This window comes from Theobroma cacao, chromosome 8, assembly GCF_053813885.1.
Source record: "Theobroma cacao isolate CCN51 chromosome 8, ASM5381388v1, whole genome shotgun sequence".
NCBI classification, from domain to species: Eukaryota; Viridiplantae; Streptophyta; class Magnoliopsida; order Malvales; family Malvaceae; genus Theobroma; species Theobroma cacao.
In genome coordinates, this window is record NC_142646.1 from 3,320,254 (window position 1) to 3,341,306 (window position 21,053).

At 36.0% G+C, this 21,053-nt stretch overlaps 3 protein-coding genes across 6 annotated transcripts; 2 read left to right on the top strand and 1 right to left on the bottom strand.

Moving 5' to 3' along the window:
• The first annotated feature begins 704 nt into the window (after positions 1–704).
• LOC18591804 (putative ubiquitin-like-specific protease 2B) lies at positions 705–9,854 on the top strand. 2 transcript variants are annotated; one of them, XM_007018158.3, is made up of 16 exons: positions 705–1,000; positions 1,621–1,955; positions 2,039–2,129; positions 2,242–2,291; positions 2,906–3,103; positions 3,199–3,274; positions 3,905–4,013; positions 4,206–4,262; positions 4,826–4,957; positions 5,219–5,419; positions 5,515–5,570; positions 5,642–5,735; positions 6,516–6,606; positions 7,405–7,524; positions 7,923–8,348; positions 8,679–9,854. In XM_007018158.3, exons 1-16 carry the CDS (start codon positions 856–858, stop codon positions 9,636–9,638), a joined length of 3,141 nt encoding a protein of 1,046 aa, XP_007018220.2. In that variant the 5' UTR covers positions 705–855; the 3' UTR covers positions 9,639–9,854. The 2 variants fall into 2 exon arrangements, with proteins under 2 accessions (XP_007018220.2, XP_017981089.1); XM_018125600.2 differs by lacking the exon at positions 705–1,000 and having other exon boundaries at positions 1,790–1,929.
• A 435-nt stretch (positions 9,855–10,289) lies between these two features.
• Positions 10,290–13,510, top strand: LOC18591805 (O-fucosyltransferase family protein). 2 transcript variants are annotated; one of them, XM_018125603.2, is made up of 10 exons: positions 10,290–10,583; positions 10,729–10,791; positions 10,894–10,975; positions 11,129–11,190; positions 11,280–11,368; positions 11,465–11,668; positions 11,835–12,105; positions 12,505–12,732; positions 12,890–13,087; positions 13,213–13,510. In XM_018125603.2, the coding sequence occupies exons 1-10, from the start codon at positions 10,443–10,445 to the stop codon at positions 13,420–13,422; spliced, it is 1,548 nt and encodes a 515-aa protein (XP_017981092.1). In that variant the 5' UTR covers positions 10,290–10,442; the 3' UTR covers positions 13,423–13,510. The 2 variants fall into 2 exon arrangements, with proteins under 2 accessions (XP_017981092.1, XP_017981091.1); XM_018125602.2 differs by having other exon boundaries at positions 10,291–10,583; positions 11,120–11,190.
• Positions 13,511–14,074: 564 nt separating this feature from the next.
• On the bottom strand, positions 14,075–20,797 carry LOC18591806 (mechanosensitive ion channel protein 3, chloroplastic-like). 2 transcript variants are annotated; one of them, XM_088809018.1, is made up of 14 exons: positions 20,530–20,797; positions 19,956–20,157; positions 19,806–19,865; positions 19,382–19,533; positions 18,567–18,690; positions 18,383–18,480; positions 18,180–18,293; positions 17,758–17,818; positions 17,204–17,353; positions 16,573–16,683; positions 16,323–16,490; positions 16,103–16,216; positions 15,579–15,635; positions 14,075–15,109 (listed from the first exon to the last, which is right to left on the bottom strand). In XM_088809018.1, exons 2-14 carry the CDS (start codon positions 20,031–20,033, stop codon positions 14,279–14,281), a joined length of 2,118 nt encoding a protein of 705 aa, XP_088665144.1. In that variant the 5' UTR covers positions 20,034–20,157; positions 20,530–20,797; the 3' UTR covers positions 14,075–14,278. The 2 variants fall into 2 exon arrangements, with proteins under 2 accessions (XP_088665144.1, XP_007018222.2); XM_007018160.3 differs by having other exon boundaries at positions 19,382–19,539.
• Positions 20,798–21,053: the final 256 nt, after the last annotated feature.

Here is a 21,053-nt window from a genome sequence, read left to right on the forward strand (position 1 = left end):
GAGAGGAACCAACTCGAAGAAATAAGGAATAGTCAAACGCCAGAGAAATAAGGAAGAGTAAAAAACGAGAGATAAGGAAGAGTTAGACAGGAATGTAAAAAGCCTAATATCAATACGACGTCGTTTTAATAGACCAAAGGTAAAAATAAATAAAAAGATTATAATTGAATGACACTTATCATTCAATTAGAGATTCAATTGAAGAAAATTGAAACATCCTACTTTTATATATATTATAAAAATTGAAACATCCTACTTTTATATATATTATAGTTATTTATGTTAAAAATTTTAAAAAACTAATTTTAATTTTATATATTTTTATCATATTCTTATATATTTATTTAAAAATAAAAATATTAGTTTTTTAAGAATATTAAATTGTAATTTTAATTTTTAAAAATTTATAATTAAATATCTAATGACTTTAATTTACTGACCTTATATTAAAATAAAATTTTATAGGCTTATAGAATTCACAGGTTATGGCGCAATCTAAAATTAGCCGCACTAAGAGAGGTCAACTTCCGATAAACCCCTTTTCCTTGTCCGATTAAATTTCTATAAGGCAAACCCTACGCGCAAATCATAGCGTTCACCAACTTTTCTCACCTGATTGAGTCGTGATGTCCACTCTCCAAACTTGCGCGTTATTTCCAATATTTCCCACCCCTCTAGCTAGTTTATTTCCTCTAATTGGCTCGTGTACTCATAGAAATTAGGGCAGCTCTGTTTTCTCTGTTTCTCTGAAGATCGCAAGTGATTCTCCTCTACGTTGACTCACTAAGTTTCTGTTTCCGACTCACTTCACCAAGTTTCGAACTCGTTCGCCCAGCTTAACCTAATTCGTGTCACATGCCTATGAAAAACGGGTTCGAGGTGTTTGACTTCAAGGAGGAAGACGAGATTTCGGAATTGGCCGCTGAAAAATATTTGAACAAATTGAAAAACCCTAATCTCGATGACCCCGCAACTCTGAAATACCAGTTTCTTGAATGCGGTACGTTTATAAGAAAAGAAAAGTTTCTTTTTATCTTGTTTATTGTTTTTCATTTTTTTAATAAATTTGTTTAGGTGCTGAAAAAGGCCGCGAGAAAACGATCGAATTTTCTGTCTAATTTTAAATGCCCAAAGCCCTGGCCTTCTTAGTAAGATAAGGGCAATGAAAATGAAATGATTGAATCGTAGCAGTAATTGTCTAAATTTGATCTGAACCAATTTAAATTGAGGTCTCAGTTGTTTGATAGTGCTTTAGCAATGAGGTTATAGGAAACATTTTGCAATCACTTTTGGATTTTGAATTTCATAATTGAGGGAATGTTATATGGTTGATAAGCTTTTGTTGGGTTTTCTGTTTCCTACTGTGGTGGTTTGACGTGCTGTATGCAATTCGCTATGGAGTTTGTTGTGTTTTCCTCTTTTTGGTTAGATAGTAATGACTTGAATTCTTTGTATCTGGCTATGGTTGTTGAGTTTAAAATGACTAGATTTGTAATCTTATAGCATGTAAAGATTTATCAACTAAATTTGTATTTTGGGATAATTGTATGATATACGATGGGTGGACTTTAAATATTACGCTGCTTTTTCTGATAGTAATTCCTTTGCATTTGCTTCCAGTTGCCCGTGGTGCTGATGTTCAGAGAAAGGAAATGGACAATGTTTCTTGTGTAGATGTTGATGCAATTGATGGTGATTGTAGTTGTAATGGTGCTACTCCAGCTGCCCCACTGGGTGCTGGTGAAAAGGATTTTGTCACAAAGGAAGGAAATCATGAGCCAGATGTTTCCCCAGAGTCAAAGTCTATGCATTCTGAACAACAAGCAGGCTTAGAAAAAGATAGCCATGAACCTAGAAGTATATGTCCTGAATTGGAGTTGAGAGATTCATGTGCTGAAGCACCTTCACCTGGAAAAGGCCAATTAAACTGTGCACTTTCTAATTCTCCATTAAGTGTACTTTCAAGTTTTCCCTGAACTACAGTTTGAATTCAGATATTTATATTCCGGCTTGTGCTTAGATTGTTTCTATATTGCAGAATGAGCCAGTTGATCTGGCTTCAGATGCTAATGAAAGCATGAGTGAAAGGTCTCCAGCAACTCCTGCTTCAGATGTAGCTGAGGATGATGGTATTCTTTCAGATTTGAAATTTTATGTTCATTTTCCCTATAGCATGTATACCTTGGACATTCATTGTAGTGGGTTTTTATGTTCTAACTATAGTTATCTGCATAATTTCAGTTTCTTTGAATGACAACGTGTCAGATCATTGCTTTGGCAATATCCTGGTGGTAATTTCCTTTTCTGTTAAATATATTAATTAATGATTACAAGCTTAGAGATACTGCAGAGTGTTTTTCATCTTTTAGGTTCATTCATATAGCAAGTATTCATTCAATTGGTTTATATTAACTCTCTGGTTGATTTACTGATATTGCTTGATACTCTACATGCTATTTGTATTCTGTTAGCTCTGAACTTTTAATTGTTATTTGCCCCAAGTCTGTTTTTTCAGTGGCTTAGGCAAAGAATGTTCTATCTTTACCTGAGTTGGAATATTTACCATGCATTCAATGAGCTACAGCTTTCTAATTGTCAGAATTTGGGATTTTCAACTTGGAGGTTTGAGGTTTAAATCTTGGGGAGGGTGGTGAGTTTATAAAATAGGAGAGAACTATTTTCATTGTGTGACCTAGAAGCCCAATGGGCTTCCACTTCCAGGTGTACTTGAAATAAAAAAGGAAGATTCTGGTTTTTAACTAGTTATCTTGGGGTTTTTTGTCAATTAACTGTAAAAACAGTTGTAGGTAAGTTTGCTCATAAGATCGATATTAACTAGTTCCTGCTATAAATTTTCTTAAGGCTTTTCAGATTTGTTTTGATTACCCTTTTGTGAAATTTGCAGGATAACATAAACAAGACAGTTGTTCTGTGTTCAGATTATGTTCTATATCAAGATAATTATTATACAGAAGCGTCAGTAATTTTTTCTCCTGGTGGCATCAAAATCAATGGCACAATTGTCAGTGAACGCCAAGGGACCTTTAGTTTTGAAAGGGGAATTGATGATATTATTAATATTAACTGTCAGTTGTTTCAAAGGGTGAGTCCTAAATGACAATATTTGGAGTTAGTTCTTTTGTAGTAGTAGTTTATTATTTTAACAGTATACAGTGTTCTATATGGACTGCTTCATAGGTTGGATCTGTGACAGTCACTCTCAAAGTCCTATCAAAGGTTGCGCTAGAGGCTGAGAATGCATGTGGAACTTCGGGTCAGTGGCCTTACACATTTATATTGCCGGTGTCTTTGTGAGCTAATGATGTATATCTTTTGTTTTCATCAACATTGGGATCTTCTCTGTGAAGAATATCAAAACCTGCCCTTGGTGTTCGGTTGTGTTGCTTACCTCACACCTCTGGGTCTGCTCAAATGTTTTCTTCAGTCTAATAAATACCAGGACATAGAAGATAGGAATGGAAGAACTTGGAAAATCTCTATAAACTGTAATATGGATGTGATGCAGCTAGCACTAAATTTTCATAATCAGTTGTCTATGATGTTTTGTACTGGACAATTTGTTTGCGATTGATTTGATTTTATTTTTAGCTTGAAAACATGAACATAACTAATAAATGCTTATTGAACATGATGAAGACACTTACCATTCTTGTATAGTTATTTTCTTGTAAAATTTTTTACTCACCTTTTAGATGTATTTTTGTGTCCATAAAGGGTGAAGAAAATTTTGAGAATTTGATTTGAACCTAACTTTTCTTCCTTGTTTTTAGTCTTGGCCCCATTTTAATATTATACTTTCACCATCATATGGAAGTTAGCTCTCAGTTAATGTTTTCTTTTTTCTTTTTATCTGACTTTATTTGCTTATGTATATTTCTTGAAGTCATTGAGGAGTTAGAGTTTGCGGTTATTGACCCCAGATGGTCTGAGAAGCAGGAAGAAATCACCTCATTAAATGTTAAATTCCTGGCCATATGGGATATTGTGCTTGAGTAAGCTTCTAAATTAATTTTTCTTTTCAAAATTATCATTCAACCTTAATTTTCCTGCTATGTTGACTTACTTGTGGAATTTTTATTGCATTTAAATAGCACTTATATGCCTGTGATGATATTTATTATGTTGTATAATCTAGGGCAGGGCTAAAATATTCCTTTTTCTTTTTTTGCTGCATCTGCTTGCAGTCCATTGACAGGAATGGATGGAGATGATTCATTCGTACAAAAGTCTTATTTTCCTAAGTAAGTGATGGTACTCTCAACACCGCCCCCCCTCTCCCCCCCCCCCCCCCCCCCTGCCCCCACCCAAAATATATTAAAAAAAAATAAAGAAGTAAATGTCTCTTATTCATATTCCTCTTGGATATCCTCTACTCTTGCTTATGTTCTGGAGTTGCATCCATGCATTGGAATATGTAAACTCAGTTAAATGTTAGTTGTCAAGGGTCTCATTTGCTTCTTTTGGTCATGGGATGGGAGCTTCTTTCTAGATGCTCTGGATCCCTTTTTCATTTTTTGGTTGTGGTCATGTTTGCTAAATGAAATATGCATAATTATATATATTCTTGCTTATATTAAAGTGACACACAAATGCTTGCATAGTGTTTTATGATTTCCTTGGTTAATATCATTAGGCAAGTTGAAAAGAATATTCTTCAGGCATTGGGGTTTCTTTACTTGAAAGGACATTGTACTATGCTCATCATTTTATCAAATGTTACCCAAAAATATATTGTGGAAGGCCATTATGTTGTTTCCTTGCTTTATCCCCCTGTCTGAATGTATTCTTAAACCTGGGTTTGCAGTTTTGATGAGCCTTTTGAGGAGGTTGTATATCCAAAAGGTGATATTGATGCAGTTTCCATTAGCAAGAGAGATGTTGATCTGTTACAGCCAGAGACATTCATCAATGATACGATCATTGACTTCTACATCAAGTAAGATCTATAGAATTCTTTTATCCTTACATATGTGTTTATTTTTTAAGGAGTGCTGCTGAGTCAAGTTTGGAACATAAAATCAAGGGTTTAGCATACCAAAGTAATGCTAGTGGAGGTTTATTCAAATGTTGTTTTGCAATATGTCTACCACTTTCATTTATTTTTTTCCTTCCCATCTTGAAAAAGAAATTTTTGCATTAAGTTCTGTTTCTTACATTTAAACATGCTTCCTTAACTAGCACCATTTTTGGTTGACAGGTATCTGAAGAATCAGATTCAACCTGAGGAAAGGCAGAGATTTCATTTTTTTAACAGCTTTTTCTTTCGGAAGCTTGCTGATCTTGACAAAGACCCATCCAGTATTTCAGATGGCAGGGCTGCTTTTCTGCGTGTTCATAAATGGACAAGGAAGTTGGATATGTTTGGAAAAGATTACATCTTTATTCCTGTAAATTTCAAGTAAGAAATTTGTCCAGAAGAGTATTAATTTCTTTTAAGAGATCATAGTACTAACTTATGAGCTAATATAAGTTGTATATGCATATTGCTAACAGTCTCCATTGGAGTTTGATAGTCATATGTCATCCTGGTGAAGTGGCTGGTTTTGAAGGTATATTCTTGCTTAACTGAACAATGTCATTTGGGAAATCTACCCTTCGTTGATGCATATTTATATTTCAGATGAAGACTTGAACAAGTCATCCAAAGTGCCATGCATATTGCATATGGATTCTATCAAAGGAAGTCATGCAGGTCTCAAAAATCTTGTCCAAAGGTATTCTAAAGCCTTTACAGTTCATATATCCAATTTCATGAATATGTATACATGCAAGTATCCCTTGTTACTTTTCAATGCTTTTGCTTTTTTGAAAAGACTTTTCAATGCTTTTGCTAATGCATGGTTGGGCTTGTAAGTGGCAAGTATTGAAAAACATTTTTTAGATTTAGTTAAAATTTTTGCTTGTAATCCCTTGAACAGTAATATGACATCTTTGCTATGGTTAAGATGTTTATTTTGAACAACATTTGCAGTATTTTACGCAATATTTTAATTGTGTAATCAAAATCCTGATCAACTTAATTGCCATTAGAATTACCACTTCTGGTCTGAATTTGTGGAATTGGCAGTAGATCAGCAGTCCAGAGTTCTTTTCCTTCAACATGGTCAAGCTTTTATAGCTTCAAATCCCTCTATTGTAGTTTCATGAATTCCCCCCCAAAAAGGAGACGACTTCATAAATGACTAACATGTTTTAAATTGCACTGAAAGCTAGCCTGTGAACTGGGTTAAACTTGATTTGTATTTACTGGTCTCATATAGATCTTTCGAGAATTGATCATTTCTCTTCTTTTTTCTCCAATATGCATAGACAGTTTTATTGAAGAATTTCTTCCCATCCATCATGATGAATCTTTTTGTCTACATCTTTAATTTCAACCTTGTTAACTTTTGTGAGTACTTAACTTCTTTTTTTTGCCCTTAATTAGCTGGAATGTAATTTTGAATGCTAGATCTTTTTAGTTGTTGACATGACTTTTGCCTCTGAAATGATAGTTATCTTTGGGAAGAGTGGAAAGAGAGGCACAAGGAGACATCTGAAGATCTTTCTTCAAAATTCTTGAATCTGCGGTTTGTCTCACTCGAGGTATTGCTTATCTCAGTTGAATATTTAGCTATTCTAGGGTACAGTCTTGGAATTAGAATTCCCCCAACAACTTCTTGTACCCACCTGAAGGGTTTGAGAAGCAGTGAGAACTGGTTTAAATGCTATGGTTTCTCGCCTCACTTGATTTAGGTTTCATAAGACAGCACCATAACTGTCACAGGGGATGAGCATTGCATTTGTCTTATAATCTTGTTTTGTTTTGGGAGCTCTTGGGGATACCACTATCTTTTCTTGCGCTGTGTTTGTCTAGCATTTGGAGAGATGATACTTGAGTAGTCCTGCCTCCACTTTCTCAATGTCATGATGAATGGAAAGTATTTATTTGCAATATAATGATTTTTACACTAAATATTCCAGCTTGCAAAGAACAAAGCTGCTTTTCACTATAGAAGTAGTGAAATTCCAATATGTGTGTGTTTGCTTATGTATGAGGATGCAATTTTCTGATGCTTTACATCTTTTTCCTTTCTTTGTTGTGTGTGATTGTTTGTCAGTTGTCTCTCTGGGCATTTATCCAGATTATGTTTTTTTTTTTTTTTGACATTTTTGTATGTCTGCTTGTGTGTAACTTTGAGAACTGACTATTATTTATTCAGTTGGAGACAGCTAAGTTTAAAAGGAAAAGTAAAAAAGGAAAATAATGAAACTAAATTTTGTCATGCGTTAAATCTTTGTTATTCTGTTGTTAGTGTACAGTTTATGAGTGCTTATTAGCGATCTCTCTCATGGCATATACGTATAATCCATTTATCTGACATTTAGCTCATTTGTTTTCAGCTTCCACAGCAGGAGAATTCATTTGATTGCGGCTTGTTCTTACTCCACTATCTGGAGCTCTTTTTAGCTGAAGCTCCTCCTAACTTCAATCCATTCAAAATAACCAAGTTCTCTAACTTTGTAAGTGGTCTGCATAGTTTTTTGGTGCATAGTGCAATTGACGCTAAAGTTTGTAATTTTGTCTAATACCATATGAAGAGCTCACTCAAGCACCATCTTGTTTTTTTTTTTCTTAATATATATTTATTTTATAATTAATAAATGTGTACATTTTTATTTTTATCCTCCATGTTTGTCTAGTTTGCAAGTGAAGTGATCTTTGGTTTTGAATTGAAGCATAAATGCTTTGATATGGAAATGTTCTTGATTTTGTTCTTAGGACCAGGCACCAAGTTGAAAGTTCTAAAGATAAGCTGAGAATAACCTAATGACATATGTGATCAACATTTTTTTTTTGTATGTTTAAAATAATCAGCTATAGTTTTATAATTTTGTTTTTCCTTTGCTTTCTTTCCCAGCTTAATTTGGGTTGGTTTCCACCTATTGAAGCATCTCTAAAGCGCACTCTCATCCAGAAGTTAGTTTTTGAACTCCTAGAAAATCATTCTCAGGAAATCAACTCATCTGATTGCAGTGATGAACATCATTCCTCTAAATTTCCTGAAAAGATTGAAAATGAAACCGGTGTGGAGTTTATCACAGAGAGTTTCAGACCAGAAGTAGCTTGTGATGCGAATTTAGATTCCCAAGCTGGCCAAGGAATTGAAATAACTCTGTTATCATCATCTTCTTTGAGAAATATGGAAAGTGTTAATGATTCTGGCTTGGTTCTTCAGGAGTTATTTGAGCCAGGAGTTACAACAGGATCTTTGCTTGGACAATTTCGATCTTTTGACCAGCAGCCGTCATATTACAATCTGAATGGGGCTATATCACCAAGAGAGGTATTGAATTTCATTTTTCTTGTGATAATCATTTGTTCTATCCAATCCTGAGATAATTGGAGCTCAGTAGGATATTCAATTAGGGCATAGAATGCATTTGGTGCATTGCTAACTAATTAACTTCCTACTACCTTCTGGTTGTATATTAGACATGCATACACACCCGAGAAAAGGGGGGAAATACTTCTATTACAGTGAAAAATTGGGGAATAGAGGGACTTCTCATGCCAAATCATACTTCTTTTTCTAAGTTTTTTTGGGAACTAAGTACTATGTCACTGAATTTTTTTATTTCCAAATTCAAATAAGAATTAATTGTTTTATCTACAGCAAGAAGATGTGCAAACTGGTCAACAGTTTGTTTATATAGCTTCTGGAGAAAACAGTTTTCCACAGTTTGCTGGAATCACACCTCAAGCCTGTGAAGTTCCATATTCATCAAGAGGTTTTGTCATGGGCAGTTCATGGAATCCTGGAATTACCATGCAAGGAGATCATGAAGTTGACACATCGCTTGAAACATCTTGTGCCTCTGATGCTGATGACGATGATGATGTTGGGATCATTGAAAACAACACCATTGAGGATAATGTATATCCAAGTAAAAAACAAGAAACAGATCAGCAACGATCTCAGTTAGTGGAAAATGTTGAGCATCCGAAGATAGGATTCACTCCTGCCTCCCGTGAGGTGCTGGAGACTTCTACAAGTGAAGTTTCTGAAGCTTCTGAAGACACTGATAAGATTTACCATAGCGCTGAGGATGCATACCTTCCCTCCAAAGATAATCTGCCTGTATCGATGCATCAAAATCCTGGTGTGGCAGTTAACCAGTTGGATCAGGATTCTGAACTGGTTGAAAAGAATGCTGAAATGGTTGAACCCAAGGAGGCTGGAGGTGATGATGTGCAAATAATTGGTGATGCCATAGGTGATGACCTTCCATCCGAAGATAATTTAACTGTATTGTCACATCAGAGTCCTGGTATGGTGACGAACCAGTTGGATCAGGATTCTGATATGGTTGAAAAGAACACTGAAACGGTTGAAAACACGGAAGCCAGAGGTGATGATGTGCAAAGGAATGGTGATGACCTTCTGTCTGAAGATAATTCAACCGTATTATTGAATCAAAATTCTGGTATGGCTGTGAACCATTTGGATCAGGATTCTGAACTGGTTGAGAACAAGGATGCTGTTGGTGATGATCTGTCTGCAGAATTAGCCGAACAACCAGCTGCAAAGAGGATGCGGCTTATGACTTCCCTTGAGGAGAAAGTGGACTCATAGGAAGCCTTTCGGAGGGACATTTGTTTGTAAGTAGGACAGAATGGATTTTGTCTTCCACCTTATATTCTAGGAATCCAAGGCATTGATGTGCCATGCTGTGAATAGTGTTCGTGGCTGTATGTGGATTTATGAGGATGGGACAATAGGAGAATTGTTTGCATAGATTTCTTGCGCCTATAGCTTATATAGAGTTAACGGAGTTTCCTGCCTAGCAAAGTACAATCTTAATTCTGAAATTTAGGGTGCAAATTGTCTCAGTCTTACCTTCATCTGGCTGCTGCAGACTCTGCAACTCACTCGTATTATTGTTATTGTGAGATTTAACGCAAGCAATAGTAATTTTCACCAAATAAATGGAATCGAGTTGCATTCCAAAATCCTTAAAAGGCAATTTGATTTTCCATTTTTTTGGCCAATCAATTTGATAACCTTTAAATTAAATAAAAAAAAATTCCCATCCTCTCCTACTCCCTCCACCTCATTATTATATTTCCAATTGATTAGGCCCAAAAAAAGAAAAAAAATAAAAAATAGTCTTTACATATTCATTTACGAACCGTCCGATTGTACTACTTCTAGATCGAAAGTGCACCTTCAATAATGCCGCTCGCGTTAGAACACCGCTCTTCTTACGTGTACAAAAGAAACTAACTTTTCCGTTAAACAGAGCGCTCTGCTCTCAGCTCTCTCTGCCCTTCTATTTACTCTGAATCACTGCCATTTCTGGTTGCTCTGACAAAAACCAAAAAGATTTTGATTTTTCATGGAATTAGGATTAGGGTTTTAGCATTGTACAAAAAAGAAATGAAGCAGTCGTACAACTACAATCACCAGATTCATCAGTCTCACAGAAGCGCATTTGCTGCGCTTTTCCTTCTTCTCTTGCCAATTTTTCTCCCAAATCTATTCGCCCCTCTTGGACGCGCCTCTCCCTCTTTGTTCTCCGTAATTCTTCATTTTCCCCTTTGATTTCATTACTATTATTTTTGGGTTGCATTTTGTTAATAATTTTTAGTAATTGTTTTTACATGTGCATGCATTTCACTGTGCTTTGTTTAAGCTTTAATTGAAGTAGTCGTTGCCTTTGCAGGAATGGAATGCTCCGAAACCAAGGCACTTGCCTTTAGTTGAGGTCTCTTTACACCGTAAAAGTGTCAGTATTCTTTTTGGTTGATTTTTCCTTGGAATTGTTCAAATTTAGTGAAAAGACTTCAAATTTTAATATTCTGTTTTTGGGAACATTTTTCTATTTTAGTCTTTTAAACAACAGTCCGATCTCTGGTCTCCTTTGCCAAATCAAGGGTGGAAACCATGTATCGACTCTGCAAATATCCCACGTAAGTGTTTAGAAATTGAGGTGTAGAAGGTTTATATATATAATATTGTTATGAGAATCTTGGATTTGGTCATGAAGTGGACATCTAAAATGAATCAGATGGGAATTTTTTTTTTCCTGATAAGCTTATTTTCACTTCTTGAAGTATTGCCAGAGAAATCTCAGGGGTATATTCAGGTATTCCTTGATGGAGGATTGAACCAGCAAAGAATGGGGGTGAGTTCTTGAATCCTTAATGCATGTCTTTGTACTTTGACTTTGATGCATTAATTCTTGGACTGCTTTTATGTTTTTCCGATACCAAGATATGTGATGCAGTTGCCGTAGCTAAAGTATTGAATGCGACACTGGTGATACCACACCTTGAAGTGAATCCTGTTTGGCAAGATTCAAGGTATTTCATGAGTACGATATCTGTACAACCTGTATTTGTTTCTTTTTTTTAATCCAGGAAGGAGATATATATGTGAATTTGGGTTTGCTTTTGCAGTTCATTCACTGATATATTTGATGTGGATCACTTTATTAACGTCCTCCGTGATGAAGTTTCTATAGTTAAAGAGCTGCCAAGAGAGTACTCTTGGAGCACACGGGAATATTATGCTACAGGTATAAGAGCTACTAGAATCAAAACAGCACCTGTTCACGCTTCAGCAAACTGGTATCTAGAAAATGTGTTGCCTGTCTTGCAAAGGTAAAGGTTTAAACAACAAATGTCACTTTCTTGATAAATTAATACCATTTTCAACCCTTATGTGAGATGTCCACTTGGTGAACAAATAGTCCTAGAAATCTGTGTGCTGTGTGTGTACTTCAACTACTTCAAATATATCATTGTTTATACATCTTTTTGGATGCAGTTATGGGATTGCTGCTATTTCACCATTCTCTCATCGTCTAGCGTTTGACAAATTGCCTATGAAAATTCAGCATTTACGTTGTAAAGTAAACTTCCAAGCTTTAGTTTTTGTTCCTCAGATCAGATCAATAGGAGAGACTCTTGTTCATCAGCTCCGTTATCCTTCTGGGAAACTTCAAGCATCAGCGGTTGAGGTCCTACGTGGGAGAATTGATGATACTGAGAAAGAGGGAGCTGGAAAGTTTGTTGTATTACATCTTCGCTTTGACAAAGTATGTACCCAACACTTTCAAATGATCGTGTAAATTAATTGGTGTTCTAATTTGTTGTGTTTCTGAAGCCTCTGGGCTAAAAGTAGAAGATGATGCTCAGTCCCTTTATAATTGAAAAGATTGTACTCTTGTTAAATACTTTCTGGAGGGATTAGTGCACTGGTGAACATTGAAGTTGGTAGGATACATCTAAACATCAAAAACACACCTACCTGTATCCTACCAGTGCCCTAGGTGGTAGTTTCTTGGTAAAAGCACCAGTTTGTCTGTTGTTTACAACACCATCTCTTTGATGAGTATTGAGCCTTTTGGCTCCTTAGCTATTGGTTGTACTGTATTCTTATCAGAAAATACATATTGGTTTTACTGTAATTACCTTTCTAATCAGACCTTGTGCAGGATATGGCTGCTCATTCAGCTTGTGATTTTGGTGGAGGCAAAGCTGAGAAACTGGCCCTAGCTAAGTACCGCCAAGTTTTATGGCAGGGAAGGGTCTTAAACTCTCAATTCACTGACAAGGAGTTGAGAAATCAGGGGCGCTGCCCATTGACTCCAGAGGAGATTGGATTGCTGCTAGCAGCTTTGGGCTTCAACAATAGTACTCGACTTTATCTTGCTTCACACAAGGTCCGTTTTAATCCTTCTTTATTGATAGTGGAAGGTATTTATTATTGTCTGAGCTTTCAAGTAGGAGGTCTGTGTGAGATTTTTCATATTTACATCAGAAAGCTTTTGTTTTCAGTGGGACTCAATATTTGAAAGGTTCATTTTTCTATTTTTTTAGGTTTATGGAGGAGAGGCAAGGATCTCAACATTGCGTAAACTGTTTCCGCTAATGGAAGATAAGAAGAGCCTCGCTTCGGTGAAGGAGCTAGCTGAGATTGAAGGCAAGGCTTCTTTGTTGGCTGCAGTAGATTATTATGTAAGTCTGCAAAGCGACATCTTCATCTCTGCTTCTCCTGGAAACATGCACAATGCTCTGGTAAGAATCTTCCTTTCAAGTTCCCTTGCAAAGATATCGCATTTTATTATATTGAGTATCAAGTGTAAAAATTCAATATATCATGTAGAGAAATTTTGTAAACGAGAGTTTACATCCCTTTTCAGGTTGGACATCGAGCTTACTTGAACTTGAAGACCATAAGACCAAACATGTTACTGTTGGGCCCGCTGTTCCTGAACAAGAGCATGGAGTGGTCTGAGTTTCAGCATGCAGTTATCAACCGCCATAAAAATAGACAAGGGCAAATAAGGTTAAGAAAGGAAGAGCAATCCATATATACGTATCCTGCTCCAGATTGCATGTGTCGAGCTTAACTTCATAATTATCACGATATGAAGCTATTTTTATGTTTGCCAAGATTGTGATATTTCAATGATATATATTCAGCATTTTGTTAGCTCAGATCAGCTTGACGGTAGTGAAAATTAACATGTGTTATCCATGTCTGTTTTGCACACTTGCTCAGAGAGGGTCGAGAAACTGATAACAGTCCAGGATTCCATTGATACAGAAGAAAGCAAACTTATTGAGCGGAGTGGTACTGTGAAGTTAGGGAATCAAAGAGTATCAATAAGCACCCAGAAGATCCTGTTGACTTTTTACTTTTAAAAGGCCATTTAAGTTTTATAATTTTAATTATATCAACACGGGCCAAATCGAGACATGAATTAGTCTTTGGTCGCTTCTGGGAGGCAACTTTCGAACCAGTGCATCTCACCGACTCGACTCGTCTTTCTCTTTTACTCCAGCTACATACCTTCGTCAATACGAAATGACACACCGCATAATGGGCGAGAAATTTTCCCTCCCACTTTCATATAAATTATTCAACCACTTATTATTTATCCTTTTTTTTTCTTTCAATATTAAAAAAATTAATCAACGAAATTTTCCGAAACCATCAAACCGAGATAAATGGGAAATCGTTATCCCAAAAAGAGAAAAAGTAAAAGAAGAAAAGATAAATGGGAAGAATCAGTCGGCTTTTTTATTATTTTTTCTCCCTATGTAGTCCATTCGAATTGGCCCAAGAATTTTGAATCCAACCATTATTTACAAGCACAGGATGAGCAACCAATGCATAATGCCAGCTTCAAAAACACAGCTGCGCATTACAAATCATAGCATTGCAAGTTTAAAAACAGCATGCGGAGGGAATCGCGTATCACACTAATTGTTTTGGGTGCCACCGTGAACTACTGGCATCTGACCATCTTTCTTGTCCTTGCCCACCAGATGAGGCCCACTTCCACTCTGGTGAGCACCCAATTCCTTCGACTCGGTGGACAAAGTGGACGGTGCTATTTCTTCCTCAATTGGAAGGGTTAGTTTTGAGCCCTCCAGAGCAACACCAAGAACAATGTTCTCTTCCAAGGAAGGCCTGGCTACTGATGGCAGCGCAACGGACCTGTCAATATCCTGCTTTGCCTGTGAAATGGCCAGTGGGATTTCAGATTCTCCATTTACAGATTGTGGGTTTGCAACTGGAGACTTCTCAGTGACCATCTCCCTTCCTGAGCCTGACACCTTCCAAGTTTCTCCCCTGCTCTGTTCGAACTGCTTTTCAGAGTTGACTTCAGCTGAACCATCAGGCACCGGATTCCCAGTTTGGGCCTCAGATGATGACACTTTTGAACTTGAACTGGAGTTACTAAGTGATGGTGACGTAGCCTTATCTACCTTGGAGTCAATAATAGATGTTGGTCGAGACAAAGTATTTGCCTTTGAGTCAGATGTTGAGGTTGCTTCCTCCATGGAATCTTTTTCTTCATTTGCACGTGTTGAAGCTTTGACTTTGTCATCACCACTGATTTTATAAGAGGGTTCAATGAGGAGAAGTGGACGGTTAGTAGCTACTCCAGAACGTCTGAAAATGGTATCAGCAAATGGTACATCTTCTACTTCAGCCTCGCTGTACATTTTCTGAACTGTGCGGATAGGGGTGGCAAGCCGGGCCTGATGATGGCTAATAACTCTGAGAAGATCCAAGAGTATGGCTTCCTGTTCCAATGCTATCGTTAGGCACAAAGAGAACATAGCCTTTTTACTTGCAAGCATATGGTGTCTATGCATGTACATGGCATGCATGTATGTAGATATCAGTTTATATAAGTAGAGACACTAGCAAAAAGCATGGCGTCACACCCACATAACACCGGCAAATTATGCTAATTACGGTCACCAGCATCCTAAATAAAACCCAAGGATCCACTATTTTTAACCAATCAAAGATATCAAAGCTTCTTCAGTAACATTCTTCCAGTAATACTTTTGATCAGTATGATGCCAAAGTAGCAGCGGCCAATCAACAATACCATGATACACTACTAAATAAAACCAACGGATTATATACTAAAAACCACAATTGAAAGATTGAAATCATTATTTTTTTCATCTTGAGATTCTAAATCACCACTTCGTATTATAACAGCCTATCTTTGCATGAAGCACAGAGTAAAAATGGACTTACCCTAACACAGAGGTACTCTTCAACATGTGAGGTTTTCACAAAACAAGATACCAAAATCTGAAACAATATGAACAAAAAAAAAAAGAGATTAAAAACTTCAAACAGAAGCAATTGCCAATACTCAAAAAGAAAGAGTTAACAGCCACAAAAGTTTAGGCTAAAACTTTGCATTTTGTTAATACATCATTTACATAGATGCAAGAAATTAAGACAAAATGAACTAATGGGCTAAGATGCGCGATCACCAGACCAATATCAAGTCTAACAACTCCTTTTGTGATACAATAAAAAACTGAAAACATATGAGCCACTATCCTTTGATCATTATTTTATTTTAGTATTATGCACACTACAGCTCAAATTAAAATTTAAGGGCCAAAAAGAATTATCAGAAAATATTTAGGAAACACCGCATCATAGTATTCTAAAGGAAAAGCAATCAAATGAAAGAAAACTAAAAATGCTTGACATTACTTCAACTGATGTTTTAAGGGAAAAATGATGCCAAAAGAAAAAAATCTCACCATAAGAGCCTGGTTTTCTGGATTGATACTTTCCAAAAATACTCTTCTATGCAATCTTTGCTGCTCTACTTGAGGATTTTTGGCTAAAACCTTCCGCATATCAGCTACTATATTCTGCATGGTAAAAAGGCATAGCACAGCTTCTGGCATGAGCTCTAGAAAGAAAACAAGCTGGTCCTTACTTGACAAGTTAACAGCAAGACAAACTGAAACTCCTTACATTTATCTTGTTAACATCCAAGTGACTAATGGCAAAGTAATTCTTGATGCGCCAATGGGTTTTCTGGCTAAGATTCCTCACAACATTCACTGTAAACTTGTGGTTTGGAATGTGAACTGCCTCACGGTCATCACCTCTTATAATTGTTGGTGACCACCATCCAACATGCTGAACAGTAAATACAAGGAACCAAGTTGTTCAATCTCTCAGATTGCTTAAAGGAGGCAAATAGAGCAAACTAAGCACAAACCTCAACTGTCCCTGAAACTTCATAGCCTTCAATATTAGTTTGAATCCATTCATTGAGAACAAATGGCCTTGTTGCATGGATCATCACACTTGAGAGAAAATTTGTAAAAATCTGAATGCGAAAAACATATGATTATGTCCAGAAAGGATCAAAAAAAGCTTCCCAGCAAAGAACTTGATAAGAGTACGGATAAGGTTGATATGAAATGTACTATAAACAAAAGCAGAACAGAGTAATTGTATGCTTAACAAATAATGCCAGAGGTGAGTGAACATGAGATGGTGAATGCACGAAAGAAATAATAAGTCAAGACAAAGTCAGAGGAACTTTACTATCAAAGCTCATGATTAAGATGCATATAAGGATGATGCAGAATGTGCTCCAAACAGGAACGCCGTAGACTTTAACTAACATCCTATGCACATTTATATTATTATATATGCTATGATATGTAGGAATATCTCAACAATTTTTTTAGAAGGGAACAACCATGCAAGAGGAAGAATCATGGCTCTGAGAATATAAAATTATTTAGGATAATTAGGCCGAGATAGTTCCAAACTTTCAGGCTAATTTTCATCTACCATTTGTATCATTTATAAATTACAACAATAGAGGGCAATCGATTTACCTCACGACCCGCAAGGGTGATTAACACTGTGCCAAGTCCTCCAGCAGTTACCCACTTCTGTGTAGAAAAACCGAGCAACTCCATGAATAATGATACAGCAGCGACCCATAGAGCAGTATAAACTGCTTTTCCAGCAAAATCAAAGCCCATCTGTCAATAGAATAAACAACTGTTTTCAGATTTCTCCATCGCAATCTGTCAGTGCCTTTAAGATAGCTATATTATTATTTCCACAAATCACAGGCCAGATGTTTAGACAAACAATCCAGGAAAAACAAAAAAGCTAAAACATTTCCTAAAAAATGTTGAAGGCAGGGTATAAATGGTATATGTCTTTGTGGTCAAAGAGCATAAAAATAATATCATCCTTCCTGCTGCCCTCAAATGAGGGACATTATTTACCATATGGTGGACACTGGAGAAATATTCATCAGGATTGACCTAAATTGCTAGTGTTAAGATACACCATTACCACCTCACTGCAACTTATAATTGATGCAGATGCTTTGAAGAGATTTAAGAAATTTGAATGATGTAAAAGTAACAGAACATACATTTCTTGCATCATTAGAGTCATTCATCTCCATAAAGAATTTTTGTGCCTGTCGAATCAAGCTGCAAGAAAAACGCATGGTTGCCCATTAAAGACATAGTTCAAACTCCTAAAACTAGACATAACATGGGCAATCAACAAGCTATCTTAACAACATCCACAAGAAAGATGAAATGTTAAAACTTAAAAGGCACGCAGCAAACATTTAAAATTAAGAATGTCAATCCCTGCGAACATAGAATACAGCCCCCTTTTCTGTTCTCTAAACAACCCCTTCCAGCCAAAAAGGAAAATGCAGATAAAAAATTATATCTAATGAAAAAAGAAATACCCCAAAAAAAAATATATATATATATATATATATATATGCTATTAGTCATTAGTTAAAAACATAAAGAGTCAAAGCAGCCACATTAAACTCACCTTGACAAACAATAAGAAAAAGCTAGCACTGCCGATAATGATCGCACAAAATTTAAAAGTCGTTGCTTAACAGCCTGGCTTGCTTCTGAGGGTAAAACTACTGGATCTAACGCTCTGAAAAAAACTATGACATTGTTAGACCAACATAATGGCTGCAAAAATATGAAGATTGAAATCTAATCCCTTTTTGGGGAGGAGTACACCTGCAGATGAGTGTCGCTCCAGTCCACAGCAGCACAGGTCGAAGATAATAGCTAATAATATGATTTGTTCTACTTTTCTTCCAACTGCTATCACTCCTCTAGAGAAAATTGCAAGGTAGTGAATCAATAAAGGAATTCTACCATCATAGAAGACAAGGGCATGTAGAATAGTATTAGTGTATACATGGAAAAAGATAACCCTGCACAGCCGTATAAGTGGCCCAAGTCCCCACGCAGCAAAAGCAATAATCCCCACTGCTGGGATCAACCGGGGTACAATAAGGCCTCCATGTAAAGTACCATATGTCCTGATATATCCAAATAAAAATATGAGTGCAAATTATATATTAAGGAACAAAATAGAAAAGATGTGTTAAGCTATCAAGAAAATAGCACTGAACTAGCCTCAATCCAGCAACTCCCCACAGCCTCCAGGAAAAAAAGAAACATAAATTTGAATATAAAACTACAGTATATATATAGCATACTGAGTATTAGAGCTTCTCAAATAAACAACAAAATTGGGCAAATGCTTCTCAGACTAGAAACTTAGAGAGGAATGTTATCCCACTTTCACTTAGCACCTCTTTAAATAAAAGAAAAAATTCCTATCCAAGCTACATAACTATTCTGCACTCTTTGACTTTAAAAACTTAGAAAACTAAAGCTGAAAAGGCTTCATTTTTAAATTAGAAAAGCCTCAAACCTCCTTTCTGAAAAATAATGCACTAACAAGCAAGAAAAGGCCCCATCTTGTAGATCGACTCAAGCATTCTTATAATATTTTTTAAAAATCTGAAATCTACTGCCTAAAAAACTTATAATTCCAATGTGACACATATATCTTACAAACTTTTGAATAATTAGCAATACTTTTACTACAAAATAAAGGTGATTCAAAATCTGCACAGAATTGAAAATACAAGTATCAGCTTTCAGTATTTAGACAGCCTATAGAAAAGACAAGAATACAAAAGGTAAGAAACAAATATAGATCACCTTGACAAAACCATACTAGCAGATTTTAGGATAGGAATCTCATTTCCCCCAGTAGATGTTAGAATACATCGGCAGACATTGACATTAGACCTGGAAGATACAGGTCTTATTGGCATACAGACACTGCTCAAAAGATGAAGACTCCAAGCATCCTGTCGCTGGATATGAAACAAAAGAATTGTTCAAGTCTCCAGACTTTATTCATAGATAAGAATTTCTAAACATAGTTATCACATACACATGAAAATGCATAACACATTCACAGAAACCAACTCTCATGTTATGCTAAACTAGAAGAAGTAACTGAACAAAATTGTAAATAGAGAGTGGTTATTCAAAATTCAATTAAATGCAAAGTAGAACAAACATTGCTATGCAAGCAAACATAAACCTCTGCATCCACCAAGGAAAAAGAAAACCATACCATAGCATGTGAGGAAGGATTGATATTAACCAAATGCAATCGGCCTTTTTCCATCACACCCTGTTGGCATTCACACATTCAGTTGCAAATAGTTAAAGAAGAAAAGTTGGGACAAATAACGGTTGAAAAATAAGATTAAAGATCACATACAATATGCTGTCTACCGCATCCATGACTATTGCAAATTTTCAGTTCATGAGAAAATTGCATAGAAGCAACACGCGTCATCCTTTCAAAAAGGGTCAAAATTCCTTTAGGAGGACAATATCCCCTTATACAGTTCAACTTCCTACTAACTTTTATATCTTAAAAGCCCCAAATAAGCTATAAGTTTTTCAAACAAAATTAGCACCTGCCAAAAGAAACAAAAAGAGAAATTAACAATTTAATTTCACAAAGAACTTAACTAAGTGAAAGTCTGTAAACAAATTAAATTAAAATGTATAATTCAATGGATGATTGAATGGAAGCATGAGTTCAAATCCCTAGATCCCAGAATGCCTAATTATGACACGATAAAAAATCACACAAGACCAGAAAGTAAACATGCTTTCGTACAGAATACGAAAAAGAATTGATGAAATAACAAACTAAATCGCAACAATAATCCCATTAAAGTAATCATGATGGCTTCAAATTTACCATCCAGAATAGGGAAAATTAAATATTTTAAAAATAAATCGGTGAAACTGAGAAATAAACAAATAAATATAAATATTGTTACCGTCGAGACGAAACAGAATACAACTTCCTGGAGAGAGTTTTTTTTTTTTTTTTTGTGCTTTATATAATATAGAATGGGCTTTTTCGTGGAAGGGAAGGTGACCGAAGTCCGAAGTGGCTGCGGTGGAGCTAACGTGCGCCGGGGGTTGATTTTTCTAGAGCCCGACGTGGTCTAATCAAATATCAATCGGCGAGTTTTGAAAATGTAAATTTCATCGTCCAAAATAATAACAGTTAACCTTATGCGGCGATTTGAGGTTGCCGTGGCGGAATTTTTATCCATTGGAACAATCCCCTACCCTTCTTTCTTTGTTTTCCGTGTCTGTCGGTTGTGCTTGTGGGGTTTGCCACGTCAGATGTGGTCCAGCTAACAAGATTAATTCTTTCACGCGACCATTAAAAGAAAAAATGAAAATTCAAGCAACATTCCAAGAGAGGTCAGTTATCCTTTTTGCTAATTATTAGTAATTATTTAAGGTTCTTGTTTTTAACAAAAAATAATTAAAAATAACAAAAAAATCAATT